Source organism: Lepus europaeus, chromosome 13 (assembly GCF_033115175.1).
Source record: "Lepus europaeus isolate LE1 chromosome 13, mLepTim1.pri, whole genome shotgun sequence".
NCBI classification, from domain to species: Eukaryota; Metazoa; Chordata; class Mammalia; order Lagomorpha; family Leporidae; genus Lepus; species Lepus europaeus.
Genome location: NC_084839.1, coordinates 51498589 through 51516622, shown reverse-complemented (window position 1 = coordinate 51516622; position 18034 = coordinate 51498589). Strand labels below are relative to the sequence as shown.

The 18034-nt window shown below is 41.9% G+C and overlaps 2 protein-coding genes across 7 annotated transcripts in view; one reads left to right on the top strand and one right to left on the bottom strand.

Annotated features, from left to right (window-relative positions):
- CCDC88A (coiled-coil domain containing 88A) overlaps positions 1-5117 on the top strand; it is a 153841-nt gene extending 148724 nt beyond the window's left edge. For 4 of the 6 annotated variants that reach the window (XM_062209459.1, XM_062209460.1, XM_062209462.1 and 1 more), the window contains one exon: positions 68-5117. The gene's annotated coding sequence lies outside the window, so the exon portion shown is untranslated. The remainder of the gene's footprint in view (positions 1-67) is intronic. The other 2 variants (XM_062209461.1, XM_062209458.1) reach the window with 2 other exon arrangements.
- Positions 5118-5946: 829 nt separating this feature from the next.
- On the bottom strand, positions 5947-8192 carry LOC133772162 (prolyl-tRNA synthetase associated domain-containing protein 1). Its single transcript, XM_062208667.1, has 2 exons — positions 8080-8192; positions 5947-6409 (listed from the first exon to the last, which is right to left on the bottom strand). Exons 1-2 carry the CDS (start codon positions 8161-8163, stop codon positions 5975-5977), a joined length of 519 nt encoding a protein of 172 aa, XP_062064651.1. The 5' UTR covers positions 8164-8192; the 3' UTR covers positions 5947-5974.
- Between the last annotated feature and the right edge of the window lie 9842 nt (positions 8193-18034).

The following is an 18034-nucleotide window of genomic DNA, read 5'->3' as shown; positions in this document are numbered from 1 at the left end:
ATTTTATATCTATCTTCAATCTTTTCTTATATTTTCTTTCTTCTTTCTACCTTCCAACTAAATACAGAGAGAAAAGTGTCCTTCAGTTTCTCAGTATGAAGCCTTTAATTCTGAAGTAACAAGACACCTAGCAACTATAGAATCATTAAAAAAAAAAACCTATGAGACTTAATCCTTCGTGAATAGAGCAGGCAAGAAATACAAACCTTCATTCCTTCCTTGAATCAAGGAGCACTACTGGATTCAACTGCCAAAATTCTTAGAAGGTTTTAGGACTTTATTTTACATTGTACTACTAAGATCTACTGAATAAAGGACGTTCTCTCACTAAGGACCATGTGTTTTAAGGTCAAGTGTTTCAAGAAGTACTCCAAGAACAATCTGCTTCTTCCATCGTTTGTTTATGAATTTATCCATGTTTGCTTAATGCTTCTGCTAAATATTAGCTAAAATCTAGCCATTTATATTTAGTTGTGTAAATCTAAATTAAATGCTGTAGTATTTTGTGGAATGTACTATATATCAAGATACAGAGAAAATTGTTTTGGCATGTCAGAGCCTTATTTGGTTAACAGTCTGCATGTGTTGGTACTTTCTTTTTAAGCCAGTTATTTTGATGCACAGTTTATAAGGTCAAACAATAATGAGATAGTTATAAAAATTTATAGAGATATTAATCTTTACATATTCCCCATTAAGCAACACTGAGCATTCATACATGAGTCCAAGTAATTAAAAGTTTTTCCGAGACATTTTTTAGTAAGATGGTTTTCCAGCAAATAACATTCCCAAGATAAAGCTGTTGTATTTTAACCCATTTATGTATGTCTTTTGGTTTTCTTACTTGAGAGCTGACTGTTGCTTAAGAGGTTTTCTTATGGCAGAAATACTGTAAATAATTTACTATAATCAGCATTTTGCCAGGAACTCATTTACTATTAAGGTTATCATAGAAATTTTGTTTTTGTCCTTTATAATATTACATTAAAGTTGATAACTGTTATTGGTACTTTTGAAATATTTGTAAGCATTTGTTACCTTAAACATTTGGAAGAAGCACAAAAAAAGTAGATTTAGTTAACCCAGGGAAACATCAATTTTTTAGTAGTTTCAATTTTATATCACAGTTTTATTTTCTTATGAAATGTAAAAAAAATGCATTGATACTCATTAATGCAAATTAGTTATTTAACATGAATAATCTTTAAGGCCTGAAATAAGGAAATACTGTTTTTAACAGTGCACTTCTTAGGCTTTCATTACCAGCTCTAAAGAACTTTTTGAATTCCATTTTCCATCATGTGTGGTTTATAAGCAGTATGTTTTATCACAAACCTGGTAGCCATGAGAAAAAGTCAGGCTCGCTCTCTTACCCCTGTGTGTGTGTGTGTGTGTGTGTCTGTCTGTGTCTGTGTGTCTCTCAGTCTCTGTCTCTTTCTAGGCCAGTAGCAGTGTTGTTGTATTCACAGTCACCTTTGGAAACACCATCAATAAAAAATAGAGACAGCATGTCCAGTTGACTAGAAGTTGAAATGGAAGTTAGAGAACTTGAATTAACTCAGTGCCACAAGTAATTTTAAGTTTTGTTACCAAATAATTCGATAAATTTAGATTGCTTTGAAACTCTTAGATGAAAGGTGCTATGTAAATGTAAATAAAAAGGATTCTTGCTAAAATACAAATATTGAACAACAAATATTAAAAATCTGTTCTCTATAAACTTTAAAATATTTTTCCTCCATCATGACTTCCTTATTCAAATATCAAATTGGAAATGAGTATCAATGGCAATCTAGAGAAACTTGCATGTAAAAGATGTAAATTCATTTTTAGGTAGATAAATTGAAAATAAATGTAGAAATTATGTTTTAACTAAGTAAAGTGGGTAACTTAGATTTATATTAACTAGCATCTAATTTGCACAACTAGGACATGTCCCAGGCTAATTACTGAAATTTGAAATGTAATAAGTGTGAGGTGGCCCCATGAGCTTGAATACTATCACAGCTTGACCATTCCAGGACACAAATACCCTAAGACAGAGAATAGAGAATCTGTTGAGTTAAGCAGCACATTACTGCTTCAAGTAGAAAATGCTTAGTGATGCCTATAGAGTACTATATCCAAACTGAATCACCCTGAGAAAAGACAACTTGGGACTGCGAAAATACAAATATGCTCAAGTGCACTCATCACCTTCTTCATACATTAAGAAAGGATTAGATAGCAGCCATGGGAATATTTTACTTTCTTCAAAAGATAACTTCAGAAGCAAACTTTGGAGGAAGCCACTCTTCCCTTACATAAATTTATACCAAACAATAGTAAAGCCAACTGAAAATGAACCAGGGCTATTTTTCTGACATGCTTTTACTTTCTGACTCTTCTCTAAATCAACACCAAAACCCCGAGGAAACTGAAGAATTCGATATACAGGGTAATTGTTTTGGCCCAGAGCTCTGATAATGTGCTTACAATCTGGCCATTTGGAAATGTTTTGGTCTAACTTTTTGAATTGGTGATTACCAAAGAGTTCTCAAAACAGGTTCATTTGTAGCACCTTTCATGCAAGGCAGGGTAACAGCCTACTTAAAAATCACTGTGCACATCATGGAATTGCAACACCTCACAAATGAAGTACAATAGCCTGTACTGTATCAAATCTGCAATTAACAATGGGGAGTAATAATGTATGCTAAATGACTTTTGTGTATTAAGTTGCTTTTTATGAAAAAAGTGGTGAATTGTTGTGTTTTTCTTTTCAGGTACACTTAGTTCTGAGGTGTATTTTTTTTCTTTAAGCCTTGAATGAATACTACAAAAGGAGCCCCTTTTATAATATAAACCTTGATGTACATGTTGAGCTGTCTGGACAATGAAAATGCCTTAAAAGGAATGCTTACAGATAATGTTGCACTTATAACACCCTTTAACAAAACCTGATTTTATCTTTTTCTGTTCTACAAAGGGTTCTCTTTTCATTGTTTTGCCATTGTACCTTTAGCTGTTATTAAATACCAAATCAGTTATTTAAAAACTGTAACATTTCCTTTTAAATCTAATGCTAATGAGGGTTTTGGAGTTGAACGGCAAAATCTTTTTACTTGGCAATACCTAATACCAGCCATAGGAATCTTAACACCCAAGAGACAACATTCTTTGGCTGATTTGTCTTTTTAAAATATTACCTTTCCATTTTAGGTTTTAACTTTGTTCCTCAAAAAATTGTGTTGGATTAACATTCACTTATCAAACTGATATAAAAAATAAAACAAAGAAGTGATTTTTATATCAAGTGGTTAGTAGTCATTTAAAAATCATAACATACTTTTAGCCAAGTGTTATTCCTTCATTCTTTTCCTCTTGCTCTACATAACTCTTTTCAAATACAACCCATAACATTTAGATTATTTGTCCTGATCATTTTGCAATGAGTATTAGATCTTTGAGGTAAAAAGAGCTTGCCAATCCCAAAGACGTTTAATACACTCTATTCTACCATTATTAGTGAGTGAATATGTTCTAAGACATCCAGAAATCAGATAGCACTGAACCCTATGCATATGGTCTTTTGCTATACATGCATATCTTAAGCTTATCAATTAGGTGTAGTGAGAGATTTTTAATAGCTAACAAAAATTAATGATTTTAAGTTCTATGAATGTGATCTTTCAAAATATATTGTTGTACAGTACTCACCCTTCTTGTGATGTGGAGATCAGACAGTGCCTTCATGATGAGATGGAGAGAGGTGAATTTGTGACACAGCATTAGGCTACTGTTGTTACTGAACAGAAGCACTGCCATATGACAGCTGATCTAATAACTAAGATGCCTGAGTGACTAATAGGCAGGGGGGTGTATGTAGCAGATCTACTGGACACAGGGATGATTTTCGAAGTGGAAAGGCGTAGGATGGTTGGAGATTTCATCACTCTCCTCAGAACAGTGCGCAATTTAAAACTTGCACAAGTTGCTTATTTCTGGTGTTTCCCACTTAGTATTTTCAGACTGAGGTTAACCCTGTGTAACTGACACTGCAGAAAGCAAAACCACAGATTAGGGAGAACTAGTATAAAAAGCTGTACATATCTTATATTCTGCTAATTAAAGAATTGAGAGGTTTATGGCCATAAACCTTTAGGTAACATTCTAGGCCTCTTTATACCATGAGTTAGGCCAGATATGTAACCTCCCAGTTTCTATCATGTGTTCCTTCATTTTATATGCAAGGCAGTCTAAAATTGCCTCTGTCTTAAAGATACAACACACAGTAGCTTAAAACTAACATGGAACCTTAGGATAAAGAAATGTGTTAGTAACATAAGTTGTTACAAACTACAGTATTGCTACTAAATGTTAATTATTTTTTGGATTATCAAAACAGGCAAGTTTAATTCTTCTCCATTAATACCCATATGATTGTACCAAAGTAAAGTGACAGTTTTTGTGACCACAAGAAGAATTTAGTCTAACCTCTGTCAGATCTTCCAACTAATGAAGATTTTGCTTGAATCTGAATAAGATGGAAAAATGCCTTATTTTTTCAGTTTCTAAACTCTCTTCTGTGTGGTAGCTGACTCTACATTGTCCTAATACTGTTTCAGATGCCATAATTGAAATGGTAGGAGTACAGTTACTCTAGAAACAGGATAGAATAGCCTAGATAGAAGAAAACTGTACATGAGTGTGTTCATATTTCTAACTTCTGAACAAAGACTAAACATTCATTTTAATGGCATAAAGTATATCTGCTAGTGAGTTTTAAAATGTGATTTTAATGGTATGATTGTGGCATAACATTTTTCATCTCTAGTTTTTCTAGATTAAAACTTTGTAAAGATATATTTTTCATAGGAAGTTACTTAGCTTATTTGTCACTAGAAACAAAAACCAATAATGGTTTAACAACAAATGCCCAACAATGGAAAGTTTTCACCCTATGGCCCCATGTTTGTTTGCATTAACTTGCTGGGGAATTCTTACTCCTTATTCATTTCCCAAAAATAAGCATATATTGCTATATCTTTCTGGTTTTTTTCACCTGTATAATGTACACTATCATGTATAATTTTATACATACTGTTTTGTAACTTTTTTAAGTATAATAAACATCCTAAATATTTAAGCTAGTTAATCTTAATTGTTAAAGGCATTCTTGTACAAGTAGCTATCACAGGCTGGCGCTGCAGCTCACTAGGCTAATCCTCCGCCTTGCGGCGCCGGCACACTGGGTTCTAGTCCCGGTTGCCCCTCTTCCAGGCCAGCTCTCTGCTATGGCCCGGGAAGGCAGTGGAGGATGGCCCAAGTCCTTGGGCCCTGCACCCGCTTGGGAGACCAGGAGAAGCACTTGGCTCCTGCCTTCGGATCAGCGCGTTGCGGCGGCCACTGGGGGGTGAACCAATGGCAAAAAAAATGAAGACATTTCTCTCTGTCTATCCACTGTGTCAAAAAAAAAAAAAAAAGGTAGCTGTCATAGGAGATGGGGGACAGAAACAGCAAACCATAACTACCTCAGTATATCTTTTTTTAAAAAAGAAAAAAAGATTTATTTCAAGGGGAGAGTGACAGAGATAAAGACAGAGATCTTCCATCTGCTGGTTGGCCCCAACAGTTGAGGCTGGACCAGGCTAAGGGCAGAAGGCCAAAACTCCATCTGTCTCCCACAGGTGGCAGAGGCCCAAGTACTTGGGCCATCTTCCATGGCTTCCCCAGGCACATTAGCAAAGAGCTGGATCAGCAGCAGAACAACCAGGACTCAAACATGTGATACTGGCATCACATCAGCAGTTTAACATGTGCCGCGACACCAGCCCTAGTCCAACTTAGAAAGAGCTCTTTCAAGATGGAATACCTCCTAATATGATGTCATCATCACCAAACCCCAAGGGGACTCCTTGATCACTTTCAATGCTTTTTATAAATCACAAGTAAGAAAAACAGCTTTCAGAAATCAATTTATTCTAAAGTCAGCTTAGTTGTTTTTATCAAAATTTAGTATTATGGGATCATGTCCTGTATTCTTCACAAATGTGAGAAAGTCTTGAGGGCTTAATCCCATGGTTGCAGCATTGGTCATTGGATGAAAGTAGACTTTTTCATGTCCACCTTCCAGAAAAGCAGAATCCAGAACAAATTTCACATCTCCATCATCACAGAAGAGTGCCAGGGGTGTGGCACAACCTTGGCCAACTTTCAGTTTTTCTAGCATCGCTGTTTCATCAGCAAACCGCAGATTTCCACTTCCAACACCCAACTGCTTAGCAAGATCATTTAAATTAATTTGTCTGTCATGAAGTACTGTCACCAGCCAGTGGCTTTTTTTCTTTTTATCTTTAAGAAATAAGTTCTTACTGTGTGCTCCTTTCAAATGCTGGACATGAGGCATCATTTCTTCAACTGTAAACACCTATAAAATGTCACATAAGCAAAAGTTTAAAAAAACTAACATTATACACAAAAGTGTTTTTCTTGCTGGGTGAAAACAGTATTCACTGCCCTTTCACCGGTAGAAACCCATTTCTATACCATTATAAAATAACTTTAAGCCCTTGCTATTTCAGTTACTCATTGGATAACCTCAGTCAGTTTCTCCTAGGCCAATTTTCTACTCTGTTGTTGCCATGCCCTCAAATGCCTAAGAAGCTTTTTGTTTTTAACTTTAGACTTAGAGTTATGAAAATATAAGCAGCCCTCCACTCTTGTTCTGTAGCATTTCAATACATCCAGACTAGGTAACAACATCTCCAAATATGTAACCAAGACTGGAGTAATAGATACAGAACATCAGAAAAGTTGGCAACATGCACAGGAAGAGGGAAGAGTGAGTGACCGTGTGGGATGGAGGAAGATCAAAGAAAACCATTTTGATGTGCAGCATTCTGTAAAGATAAGGAATACTAACTTTTAAAAAAATTTATTTGAAAGGCAGAGTCAGGAAAAGAGAGATCTTAGATCTGCAGGTTACCCAAATAGCCGCAAGGGCCTGGGCTACACCAGGCCAGTCAGGGGCCTTGAACTCCGTCTCCACATGGACCGCAGGGACCCAAGGACTTGAGTTATCCACTGCCTTACCTGCACATTAGTAGCGACCTGCAATGGAGTAGCTGTGACTAAGTGCGGCCCCTAAGGGATGCCCATTGCACCACAATATGAGCCCAGGAATAGTAAGTTTTAAAGCACTTCTCTACTTTTTGGTTTTGTTTGCTTGTTTTTAATCTATCTGAAAGGCAAAGAGAACTCTTCACATCCACTGGTTCATTCCCTGAAAACCCACAACAGCCAGGGTTGGGCCAGGCCAAAGACAGGGACTCTATTCGGGTCTCACATGTGACAGAGCCATAGCCTGCTTGCCTCCTGGGAGAGCTTTAGGGAGCTGGAATGGAGATAAGGGATGCAGCTGTCCTCTGTAGCAAATGAACCGCTGATTCTCTACTCTGAGGATCATCTGTTGGCCTCTTGAAACTGGCACTCAAGCCTAGAGTAAACTGTGTTCGTGCACCACTCAAGTTAACACTGGTTGTATGAAATGTTTCCAAACAAAGTCTTCACATCAATGCAATAAGCCATGTGAAAACATAAAAATTCATGTATAAATTTTATGAAAAGTTTACATTTTTGTAACCACTGGGTAATGTGATTTTTGCCTCGCTGCAAAGATAGGGGTAAGCTTTGTGATCAAACTAAGCAAGGCAGCAAAATACCCCATCTTGGGGCTCCGCTGCACCTGAATGTTGGTAGCCACTGACTGACAGTGTACTGTTCGGTGACTTATGTACAAAGTCACATCCAACACCAATTGCACACGTTCTCAATGCTGCACTTGCTCCCAATATGGAACGAGACCAAATCATTCCAAGAGAAAAACAAGTCACCATCTCCCAATACCAAGTGGAGAGGCCCCCGCAGTTCCTATGGGTCCCTTTCGCGCTCTGGAACCCGGCAAATGTTCTGCCACATACCCTACAATTGGCTCTCGGACACCCGGTCTTAGCGTCCCCGCCCCAGGCACCGAGCGGTGCAGCCCACCGCGCCCTACCGGGACTGCGCCGGCAATCACTCCTAAGGCGGGAGCCTCACCTCGGGGTGCTCCACGATCTCGGTGCGGATGTCCAGGGCACGGAGCCGCTGCTCCAGAGCCGCCCGCAAGTCAGTGCCCGCCATGCTCCTGCCGCCGTGGCGCGCCGCGAGGGAAGTGGGCGCGGCCTGCCGCGGCCACGCAGACGGAGCCCTGAGGCGGAAGTGCCCGGCGGGAGCTTGGCCGCCGTCCTCGCGCGCTTTGCTCAGCGCGTCCCTGAAGCTCTTCCGCCGAGGGCGCAGGTAAGCCGTGCTTCCTACGGGAAGGAGGCACCTGCTTCCTCACAGCCCCGACTCCGCCTCAGGTTTCCTAGATCAGCAAGTAAGACAGCCACGCGTGGAGGGAGCCCATATGCCTGTCGTTCCAAGGCTTTTCAAGTGTCGCTGCTAACTTATAATTCTACCTTTTCTGACAGTTTTTGTTAATTAGCTGTGCCAACCATGACTCACCTTGTCCCAGGGTATTATGACTACCTCTTGGTAGCGTGTATTCAGCTATTCTGGGAAACCCTAGCTCACCATAGGAGTGGGACCTGAAATTCCACGTTAGGGTTTCACTGAAGAAGTTCAGGAAGGTTCACATCCCAGGTAAAACGTAGGTAAACCTGAGGACATACATCTAACTGTGCGTGGATGAGTGGTGCATTTCTGGGATGCAAACTGAAAGCCTGGAGAAGAAAGCCAGTACTCAGCGGAGGATCCGAATCCTGACCTGCCGGCCACCTTGGAGAAGGCTGAAAAGACGAATTCAGAGTTGACATCACAGTTTCACCCCGAATTGTTCCCTGAAGGGCAGGATTTAGGGCTAGCATTGTGGCACAGCGGATTAAGCCACCGCCTGCTGCACAGGCGTCACAAATGACCAGTTAGGAATCCTGGCTACTCCACTTCTGATCCAGCTCCCTGCTAAGGCACCTAGGAGAGCAGCAGCAGATGGCCCAAGTGCTTGGGGCCTCTGCCACCATGTGGGAGGCATGATGGAGGGGGTGCTGTGGCCACGCGAGGAATGAACCAGCAGATGGAAGATCTTTGTCTATTTCTACCTTTCAAATAAATTTTAAAAAATAAGAATAGGGACCAGCATTGTGATGCAGCTTAAGCCACTTCCTGGGACAATGGCATCCCATGTGGGCATGGGCTTAATATGCATTTGTCTGATAATCAGAGGCCTAGACATTTTTCCGTGTTTACTGTTTCCTCATTTGTGACTCACCTTTGTTCATGTCTTGGCTCAATTATCCACTGAAAATTAATGGCTTTCACAATGCTAGCTATGAGCAGTTCATATCAAGTCATGTCCCTTTTATTTGTCATATATCCTCCAAATAGTTTTTTTTTTTTTTTAAAGATTTGTTTTTATTTGAAAGTCAGAGTTACACAGAGGAGAGGCAGAGAGAGAAATCTTCCATTCGATGGTTCACTCCCAAATTGGCTGCAAAGGCCGGAGCTGTGCCGATCCGAAGCCAGGAGCAAGGAGCTTCTTCAGGATCTCCCACATGGGTGCAGGGGCCCAAGGACTTGGGCCATCTCCTACTGCTTTCCCAGGCAATAGCAGAGAGTTGGATGGGAAGTGGAGCAGCCGGGTCTCAAACTGGCGCCCATATGGGATGCCGGCGCTTCAGGCCAGGGCATTAACCCACTGTGCTACAGCACTGGCCCCCCAAATTGCTTTTATTTTGTAGTTTGGTTTTATTTACAGAAGTCCATAGTTTTCTATAATCAAATATCATCCTTTTTTTTAAATATCATCCTTTTTAAGTTATTCTGATCTAAGTTAAAAAAAAAAATAACCTCTAGCAGTAGGGATAGCCAATCTCATTTATTTAGAACGTTGGCTCAGTAGTTAAGATGCTGCTTAGAATGCCTGGGTTCCAGTCCTGGCTGCCCTTCCAGTTCTAGTTTCGTGCCACTGCACACCTTGGGAGGCAGCAGATAAAGCTTAAGTACTGGGGTCCCTGCTACCCACGTGGGAGGCCTGGATTGAGTTATCACCTCCTGGCTTCACCCTGGCCCAGCCCTGGCTGTTGCAGGATTTGGGGAGTGATCTAGCAGATGGAAGCTCTCTCTTATATCTAATTCTCACTCTCTATGCTTCTAATAAATATTTTTTGAAAAAGGAGAATATTTTAAAAATATTCTAGTAACTAATTTATTTAAAATGTACTTTGCTGTATCAGGTGTGATGTGCTAACTTTTTTTCATTAGAAGAAATGGTATATCCCAACTGATTACCCCTAAGTGTTTGGAACCTTTCAAAAATCCCCAAATCCAGTCGTGATCACCTGAAAATAAACAGGGGAAAGAAGAATTAAAATCTGATTGTAACTAAGAAAATGTAAATTATGTCCAGAAGTAGAAAAACATTAACTAATGGTAGGATTTCCAAAAGAGAAACACAAAGGAAAAAATGGAGTGTTCTGACCTAGAAAGCTCTTTGGAAATGAACTGGCATCCATCATAGCCATGAATCTTCTCCCCTACCCCAAACCTCCCATGCTGATCCATTACAATTTAGTCACCCCAGTCCAAACTGTTACCATTTTTTTTTTTTTTTTTTTGGACAGGCAGAGTGGACAGTGAGAGAGAGAGACAGAGAGAGACAAAGAGGAAGCTCTTCCTTTTTCCGTTGATTCAACCCCCATATGGCCGCTGCGGCTGGCGCACCGCGCTGATCCGAAGCCAGGAGCCAGGTGCTTCTCCTGGTCTCCCAAGCGGGTGCAGGGCCCAAGGACTTGGGCCATCCTCCACTGCACTCCCGGGCCACAGCAGAGAGCTGGCCTGGAAGAGGGGCAACCAGGACAGAATCCGGTGCCCCGACCGGGACTAGAACCACAGGCAGAGAATTAGCCTATTGAGCCGCGGCGCCGGCCCAAACTGTTACCATTTTATTCTTGACTTTTGCTAATGATCTTAATTTTAGTCTGCCTGTGACTGAATGACCAAGTATCCTGTACCAAGAGGCTTTTTAAAAAAATATTTATTTATATATTTGAAAGGCAGATCTACAGAGAGAGAGGGAGAGACAGGGATCTTCCATCCACAGGTACACTCCCAGATAGTGCAACCACCAGGGCTGAGCCAGGCCAAAGCCAGGAGCCAGGAGCTTCATCTCATGTGGGTGCAGGAATCAAACACTTGGTCATCTGCTGCTGCTTTCCTAGGTGCATTACCCACAACAGCCAGGGCTGGGCCAGGCTGAAGCCAGAATCCAGGAACTCTATCCTGGCCTCCCACATGGGTGCAGGGACCCAAGTACTTGAGCTGTCTTCTGCCTTCCCAGATGCATGGATCAGAAGTGGAGCAGCTGGGACTGGAACTGGTGCTCGTTCATATGGGATGCCAACTTTGCAGGTGACAGTTTAACCCACTGGGCCAAAATGCAGGCCCTCAACAAATAATTTGAACCATCTCTATTTACCAGGTATGCTGTGTGGATCATCTACATTTGCCATGCTTTCAAAATACAAAGGTACTTCAAAAAGTTTGTGAAAATGAAATTCAAAGATTTTTTTGGTGTCAAAAATGTGAAATGTCTTTAAAAAGTTCATGAAAAGTGTGTATTATGAGAAGACTATATATGTGGATTTCAAAATTTCTGAAGCAAAATAAACATATCTTTTATTTTTTATAATTTCTTGAAGTGCCTGCCTATGGCATCTGCCCTTAAAGACTTTAAATGCTAGCAAAGAAGAGTGAAGTATTCACACAAGAAATGTGCCCAGTGCAATACTAGCTAGAGGAGGGCCACTCCAAGGGAGTTGCATCAGGAAAGGTATTAACAAATGCAGTTTGAAGGATAGGAGCTTGCTAAAAACAACAAAAAACAGAAAAAACAGTATCCATCTTAGGAAACTCCAGGAACTGCAGGATGGAGGAGAGAGCATTATGGTGTGGTGCCCAAGTGGAGCAGGGTAAGAGGCCAGACTGCAGGAAATAAAACTAGGGCTGGACACAGAGGATATGACATGCTATGCTAAGAATCCAGGAATGCTCAACCATAAAAGGACACATTAAATAAATTAAGTGAAATAATCTTAAGGAATTATATGTTCTCAGTACTTAAGGACATGAAGACATACTCACAAATTAGTAAATGGGAAAATCTTTACATTAGTAAAGATAATATGTCTCCAGTTTTGCATCGGGGCCGGCACGTGGCACAGAGGGTTAAACCATCACCTGCAACACTGGTATCCCATGTGTTTGCTGGTTTGAGTCTTAGCTGTTCCACTTCCCATCCAGCTCCCTGCCAATGCACCTGGGAAAACACCGGAGGATGGCCCAAGTCCTGGGCCCCTGTACCCACGTGGGAGACCCAGATGAAGCTCCTGGCTCCTGGCTTTGGCCTGGCCCAGACCTGGGGAGTGAACCAGAGGATGGAAGATATCTCTCTCTCTCCCTCTCTCTTTCTCTCTCTCACCTCCCTCCCTCTCTCTCTCTCCCCACCCCCATAACTTTCAAATAAATAAAAATAAATCTAAAAGAACAACAACAACAACAAAAAACCCAACCCCCTAATTAGTGTTAGCATCTTCTTTCCCTAGCTCCACTCCAGGGAAACTGGCTTCTAAAGACCCATGAACCTTCTAAGAAGGAGGTACCTTTCTCTGAAGGGAGGAGAGAACTTCCACTTTGACCATGACATTGTCTAGATAAGGTCAGAGTTTGTGTACTCAAGAGGCTCCCATAGCCTTGGCAGCTCATGACAAGAGTCGCAGGTGATTGCTGACGTCATAAATAAGAGTTTCAATTGTTAAATCAACAACAGGAGTCACTGTGCACTTACTCCCCATGTAGGATCTCTGTCCTTAATGTGTTGTGCTATGCAAATTAATGGTAAAACTAGTACTCAAACAGTACTTTACACTTTGTGTGTCTGTGTGGATCCAATCTGTTGAAATCTTTACTTAGTATATACTAAATTGATCTGTATATAAAGATAATTAAAAATGAATCTTAATGAAGAATGGGATGGGAGAGGGAGTAGGAGATGGGATGGTTTGTGGGTGGGAGGGTGGTTATGGGGGGGAAAACACTCTAATCCAAAAGTTATACTTTCGAAATTTATATTTATTAAATAAAAGTTAAAAAAAAAAAAGACCCATGGAAGAGGATTCATCTCAGAACAGAAGATGATGGAGGTTGGTTCTTACAGTATGAAAGGGGAAAGCAGCTGGATCTGGAAAGAAATTTGAATTTCTCCAGGGGCAGAAGAGAAGATGAGGAGCAGGGAGGGAGTGGGAGGTAGAGAACAGATCCTGTTGGCACTCTCACTCCAGTGGCTGGTAGGATGTAAACCTACTGTTGGCAGGAATCCCTTCTACTGACAGCAAATGCGCAGCAGTGGCCTCTGGAATCCAGCCTTTACTCTGGTTTCTTGGCTCCTCCTAAGTCTCACAGTCCTACATAATTCCCTGGGGAAGAGAGGAAATTTCAGTAATCGCCTTGGTTGCTTTTCCTTCCAGCTTCAGCATGTAAGGATTTGGGCCGTATTAACATCAATAAAATATGACTGTCACCCAAGTGCTGAAGGTATGACAGCGAGCAAAACCAGAGACCCTGCACTTACGGAGCAGTCTATCAGAGGGGATAGGTAGTAATCAAATAATCCCAAGAGCAAATGTTAAATTCTCAAGTAGTAAGAGCTACCTACCCACAGGTAGGTGATACTGTGAGAGCTCATTATAAGGGAATCCCACCTTGTGGCAGGGATGGGAGGAGTGTCAGGGCAGGCCTACTGAGGAAGTGAAGCTTACACGGAGACAGAAAATATGTACAGGGCCAGTGTTGTGATGCAGCAGCTTAGTCGCTGCCTGTGACACCAGCATCCCATGTGAGCGCCCAGTGCTAATGCCCCTAGGAAAGAAGCCAGAGGACCACCCAAGTACCTGGCCCTTGCTTCTCATGTGGGCGACCCGGATGCAATCCCAGACTCCTAGCTTCAGTCTGGCCCAGCCCCAACCTTTGCAGATATCTGGGGAGTGAACCAGCAGATGGAAGACCTCTCTCTCTCTCTCTCTCTCTCTCTGCCTCTGCCTCTCTTTAACTCTACCCTTCAAAAATAACCTTATTTAGGCCGGCGCCGTGGCTCAACAGGCTAATCCTCCGCCTTGCGGCGCCGGCACACCGGGTTCTAGTCCCGGTCGGGGCACCGATTCTGTCCCGGTTGCCCCTCTTCCAGGCCAGCTCTCTGCTGTGGCCAGGGAGTGCAGTGGAGGATAGCCCAAGTGTTTGGGCTCTGCACCCCATGGGAGACCAGGATAAGCACCTGGCTCCTGCCATCGGAACAGCGCGGTGCGCCGGCCGCAGCGCGCTACCGCGGCGGCCATTGGAGGGTGAACCAACGGCAAAAGGAAGACCTTTCTCTCTGTCTCTCTCTCTCTCACTGTCCACTCTGCCTGTCAAAAATTAAAAAAAAAAAAATAACCTTATTTATTATTTATTTGAAAGGTAGACTTAGAGAAACCAATATTTTCTCAGGCAAGAAAACAATGTGTTCTACCAATTCACATATTAATCTGGAAAGAGTTTTATCTTCCCAGTTATTAACTTTTTTACACTTTAATTTTTTTAAACTTTTTTTTATTACACTTTAATTTTCTTCTGTATTGAAGTCTTTGTTGAAAATACCGTCCTGTGGGGGCTGGTGTCATAGAGTAGTAATTAAGCTTCTGCCTGCAATTCCAGCATCCCACTGGGCACTGATTCATGTCCTTGCTGCTCCACTTCTGATCCAGATCCCTGCTAATGTGCCTAGGAAAGCAGCGGAAGATGGCCCAAGTCTTTGGGCCCCTGCACACACATGGGAGACCCAGAAGAAGTTCCTGACTCTTGACTGTCGCCTGGCCACCCTCAGGCCATTGAGGCCTTTTGGGAAATGAACCAGCAGATGGAAGATCTCTCTCGCTCGCTCGCTCGCTCTTATTCTGCTATTCAAATAAATAAAATAAATTTATTTAAAAAAAAAGAAAGAAAAGAAAATACCCTCATGTGATCTTAGTTTCGGAGACAGAGTTGGTTTGCATTTTTAAATCTTTAATAACATTTTTTCAACTTTTTCAGACTTGTCTTATATTTATTTTTTACTAACTTATTCCCTCTCTCTTTGGTTATAAAAATAGCACATGCTGAACACATAAGACTTTTTCAGAATATAAAAATATAAAGAAATAAAAAACTCCCTCACTCCCATTAGTCAGAGATAAACACTTTAACAACTGTATATATAGCAGGAAAGAACTTTAGTTTCATTTTACTTAAAAGGCATAGACACAGAGACAGACCTTCCATCTACTGGTTCTCTCCCCAGACATCACCAGGTCTTCCATGTGGGTCCAAGAGCCCAAGCACTTGGGCCATCGTCCACTGCTTTTCCAGGTACATTAGCAGAGAGCTGGATCGGAAGTGCAGCAGCTAGGAGTTGAACCGGCACCCATAGGAGATGCTGGCACTGCAGACAGAGTTTTAATCTTCTGTGCCACAGTGCCAGCCCCTCATTTTCCTCTCTGACATCTTAACTCCTACACACTTTTTGCTCTTTTTAAAAAAAAAAAAAAAGATTTATTTTATTTATTTGAAAGACAGAGTTAGAGATCTTTCATCCGCTGGTTCACTCCTCAATTGTCTGCAATGGCCAGAGATGTGCTGATCCAAAGCCAAGAGCCAGGAGCTTCTTCCGGGTCTCCCACATGGGTGCAGGGGCCCAAGGACTTGTGCCATCCTCTACTGCTTTCCCAGGCCATAGCAGAGAGCTGGATAGGAAGAGAAGCAGCCGGGACTAGAACCAGCACCCATATGGGATGCCAGCTCTTCAGGCCAGGGCTTTAACTCGCTGTGCCACAGTGCCGCCCCACCAAAAAACTTTTGGCAGACAACTGAGTTAAGCAGAGACATAGCACATTTCTTCTGGTCACTTGAAACACTCGTTTAAAATGGTATCATTATAGGGAAGCTTCACTTTGAACAAGCAACTGTGCAGAAGATGCTGCTGTAAGCCCCAGGCTGTGCTCTAAACAGGCAGTGAGCAGCAATTATTGCAATTCAGAAACCCCTGCAGAAGGGAATCAGGTGAGTAAAACATGTTCAGAGCCGACCTTCAAACCAGTTTTAACTCTCTGGCCTAGAGACCCCTAGACTGCTAACAGAAAGAATGGAGCTTTACCGTTGGTGCCATTACATGGTATGTAGGCAGTTTCCACAGCATCCCAAGAAAACGGATTTCTCTGCAAAAGTATGGCAACACAACACAGAATATTTTTTCCTCTTTTATGTGCAGACTGAGGATATCTTCTTCAAATCTAGTTTTTCAGAACACTTTTGGATTGGATTAGTTTAATGGAAACTACTTTGGAATTTCTGTTCCAGTTTTACTGACCAAGAAGAGAAATTTCCTGTGATGTTAACATAATAGCTTCTAAGTAGAATATATTTTCAGGGGCCAGCACTGTGGCGTGGTGAGTAAAGCCACCACCTGCAGTGCCAGCATCCCATATGGGCACTGGTTCGAGTGAGTCCCTGCTGCTCCACTTCCAATCCAGCTCCCTGCTATGGCCTGGGAAAGCAGCAGAAGATGGCCCAAGACCTTGGGCCCCTGCACCTGCGTGGGAGACCTGGAAGAAGCTCCTGGCTCCTCGCTTCAGATTGGTGCAGCTCCAGCTGTTGCAGCCAACTGGGGGTGAACCAGTGGATAGAAGACCTCTATCTTCCTCTCCTTCTCTCTCTAACTGTGACTTTCAAATAAATAAATAAATCTTTAAAAAAAGAATATATTTTCATAAACATTAATAAAAATAGAAGATTGAGACCAGAAGTAACATAATATTCCTCTATCCCTGTGGGTTTGATTTACCCATTTATGGTAAATACTGATTTCAGTAAATTTTAATAAATACATTTTTGAAATGTGTTGGATGTAAGAACGAATGGGCAAATTTAATTCGAAACAAAATTTTTTTAATATATAAAATGACTGTTTTAAGGATAAAAATACCAATTTTTTAAACAAATTGCATAAATTTACTTTCTTTTTTTATTTTTATTTGCTTGAAAGGCAGAGTTACAGAGTAGGAGAGACATTGAGAGAGAGAACGAGAGAGAGACAGAATCTTCCATCCGCTGGTTCACTCCCCAAATGGCTGCCAATCCCCCAAAATTGCCCTTTTAGTGAAAGGAATGAACAGGAGCATTGCCATGTTGGAAAAGGACTCTCTGGGGGAAGCGTTCCCAGGTGTTCCCTGATAAAGCTTTGGCTAATACTGTCCACATAAGCAGATGTTTATTGTTACTTGGCCCTACAGAAAGTCAACAAGCAGAATGCCTTGAGCACCCCAAAAGTTGTTGCTATGAACTTCGCTCTTCACTGCTCCACTTTTGCTTTGATTGGACCACTTCTACCTCTTTTTTTTTTTTTTTTTTTTTTTACAGGCAGAGTGGACAGTGAGAGAGAGAGAGAGAGAGAGACAGAGAGAAAGGTCTTCCTTTGCCGTTGGTTCACCCTCCAATGGCCGCCGCGGTTGGCGCGCTGCGGCCAGCGCACCGCACTGATCCGATGGCAGGAGCCAGGTGCTTCTCCTGGTCTCCTATGGGGTGCAGGGCCCAAACACTTGGGCCATCCTCCACTGCACTCCCTGGCCACAGCAGAGAGCTGGCCTGGAAGAGGGGCATCGGGGACAGGACCGGTGCCCCGACCGGGACTAGAACCCAGTGTGCCGGCGCCACTAGGCGGAGGATTAGCCTAGTGAGCTGCGGCGCCGGCCCCACTTCTACCTCTTGCTAGCCATTTACTAGATTGTGCTTTGTGTTCAGGATCATACTTTACCCTGTTTCATCTTGTAAGTTTTTCTAGGTAATGATCCCACTCATTTAAAAAAATTTCACTGAAAGCTCTGTTACCTTAGAACCTTAAAAATCGAGACATTAAAATAGTACAGTCTTGCAGGATGGTGATGGTTGTGGTCAA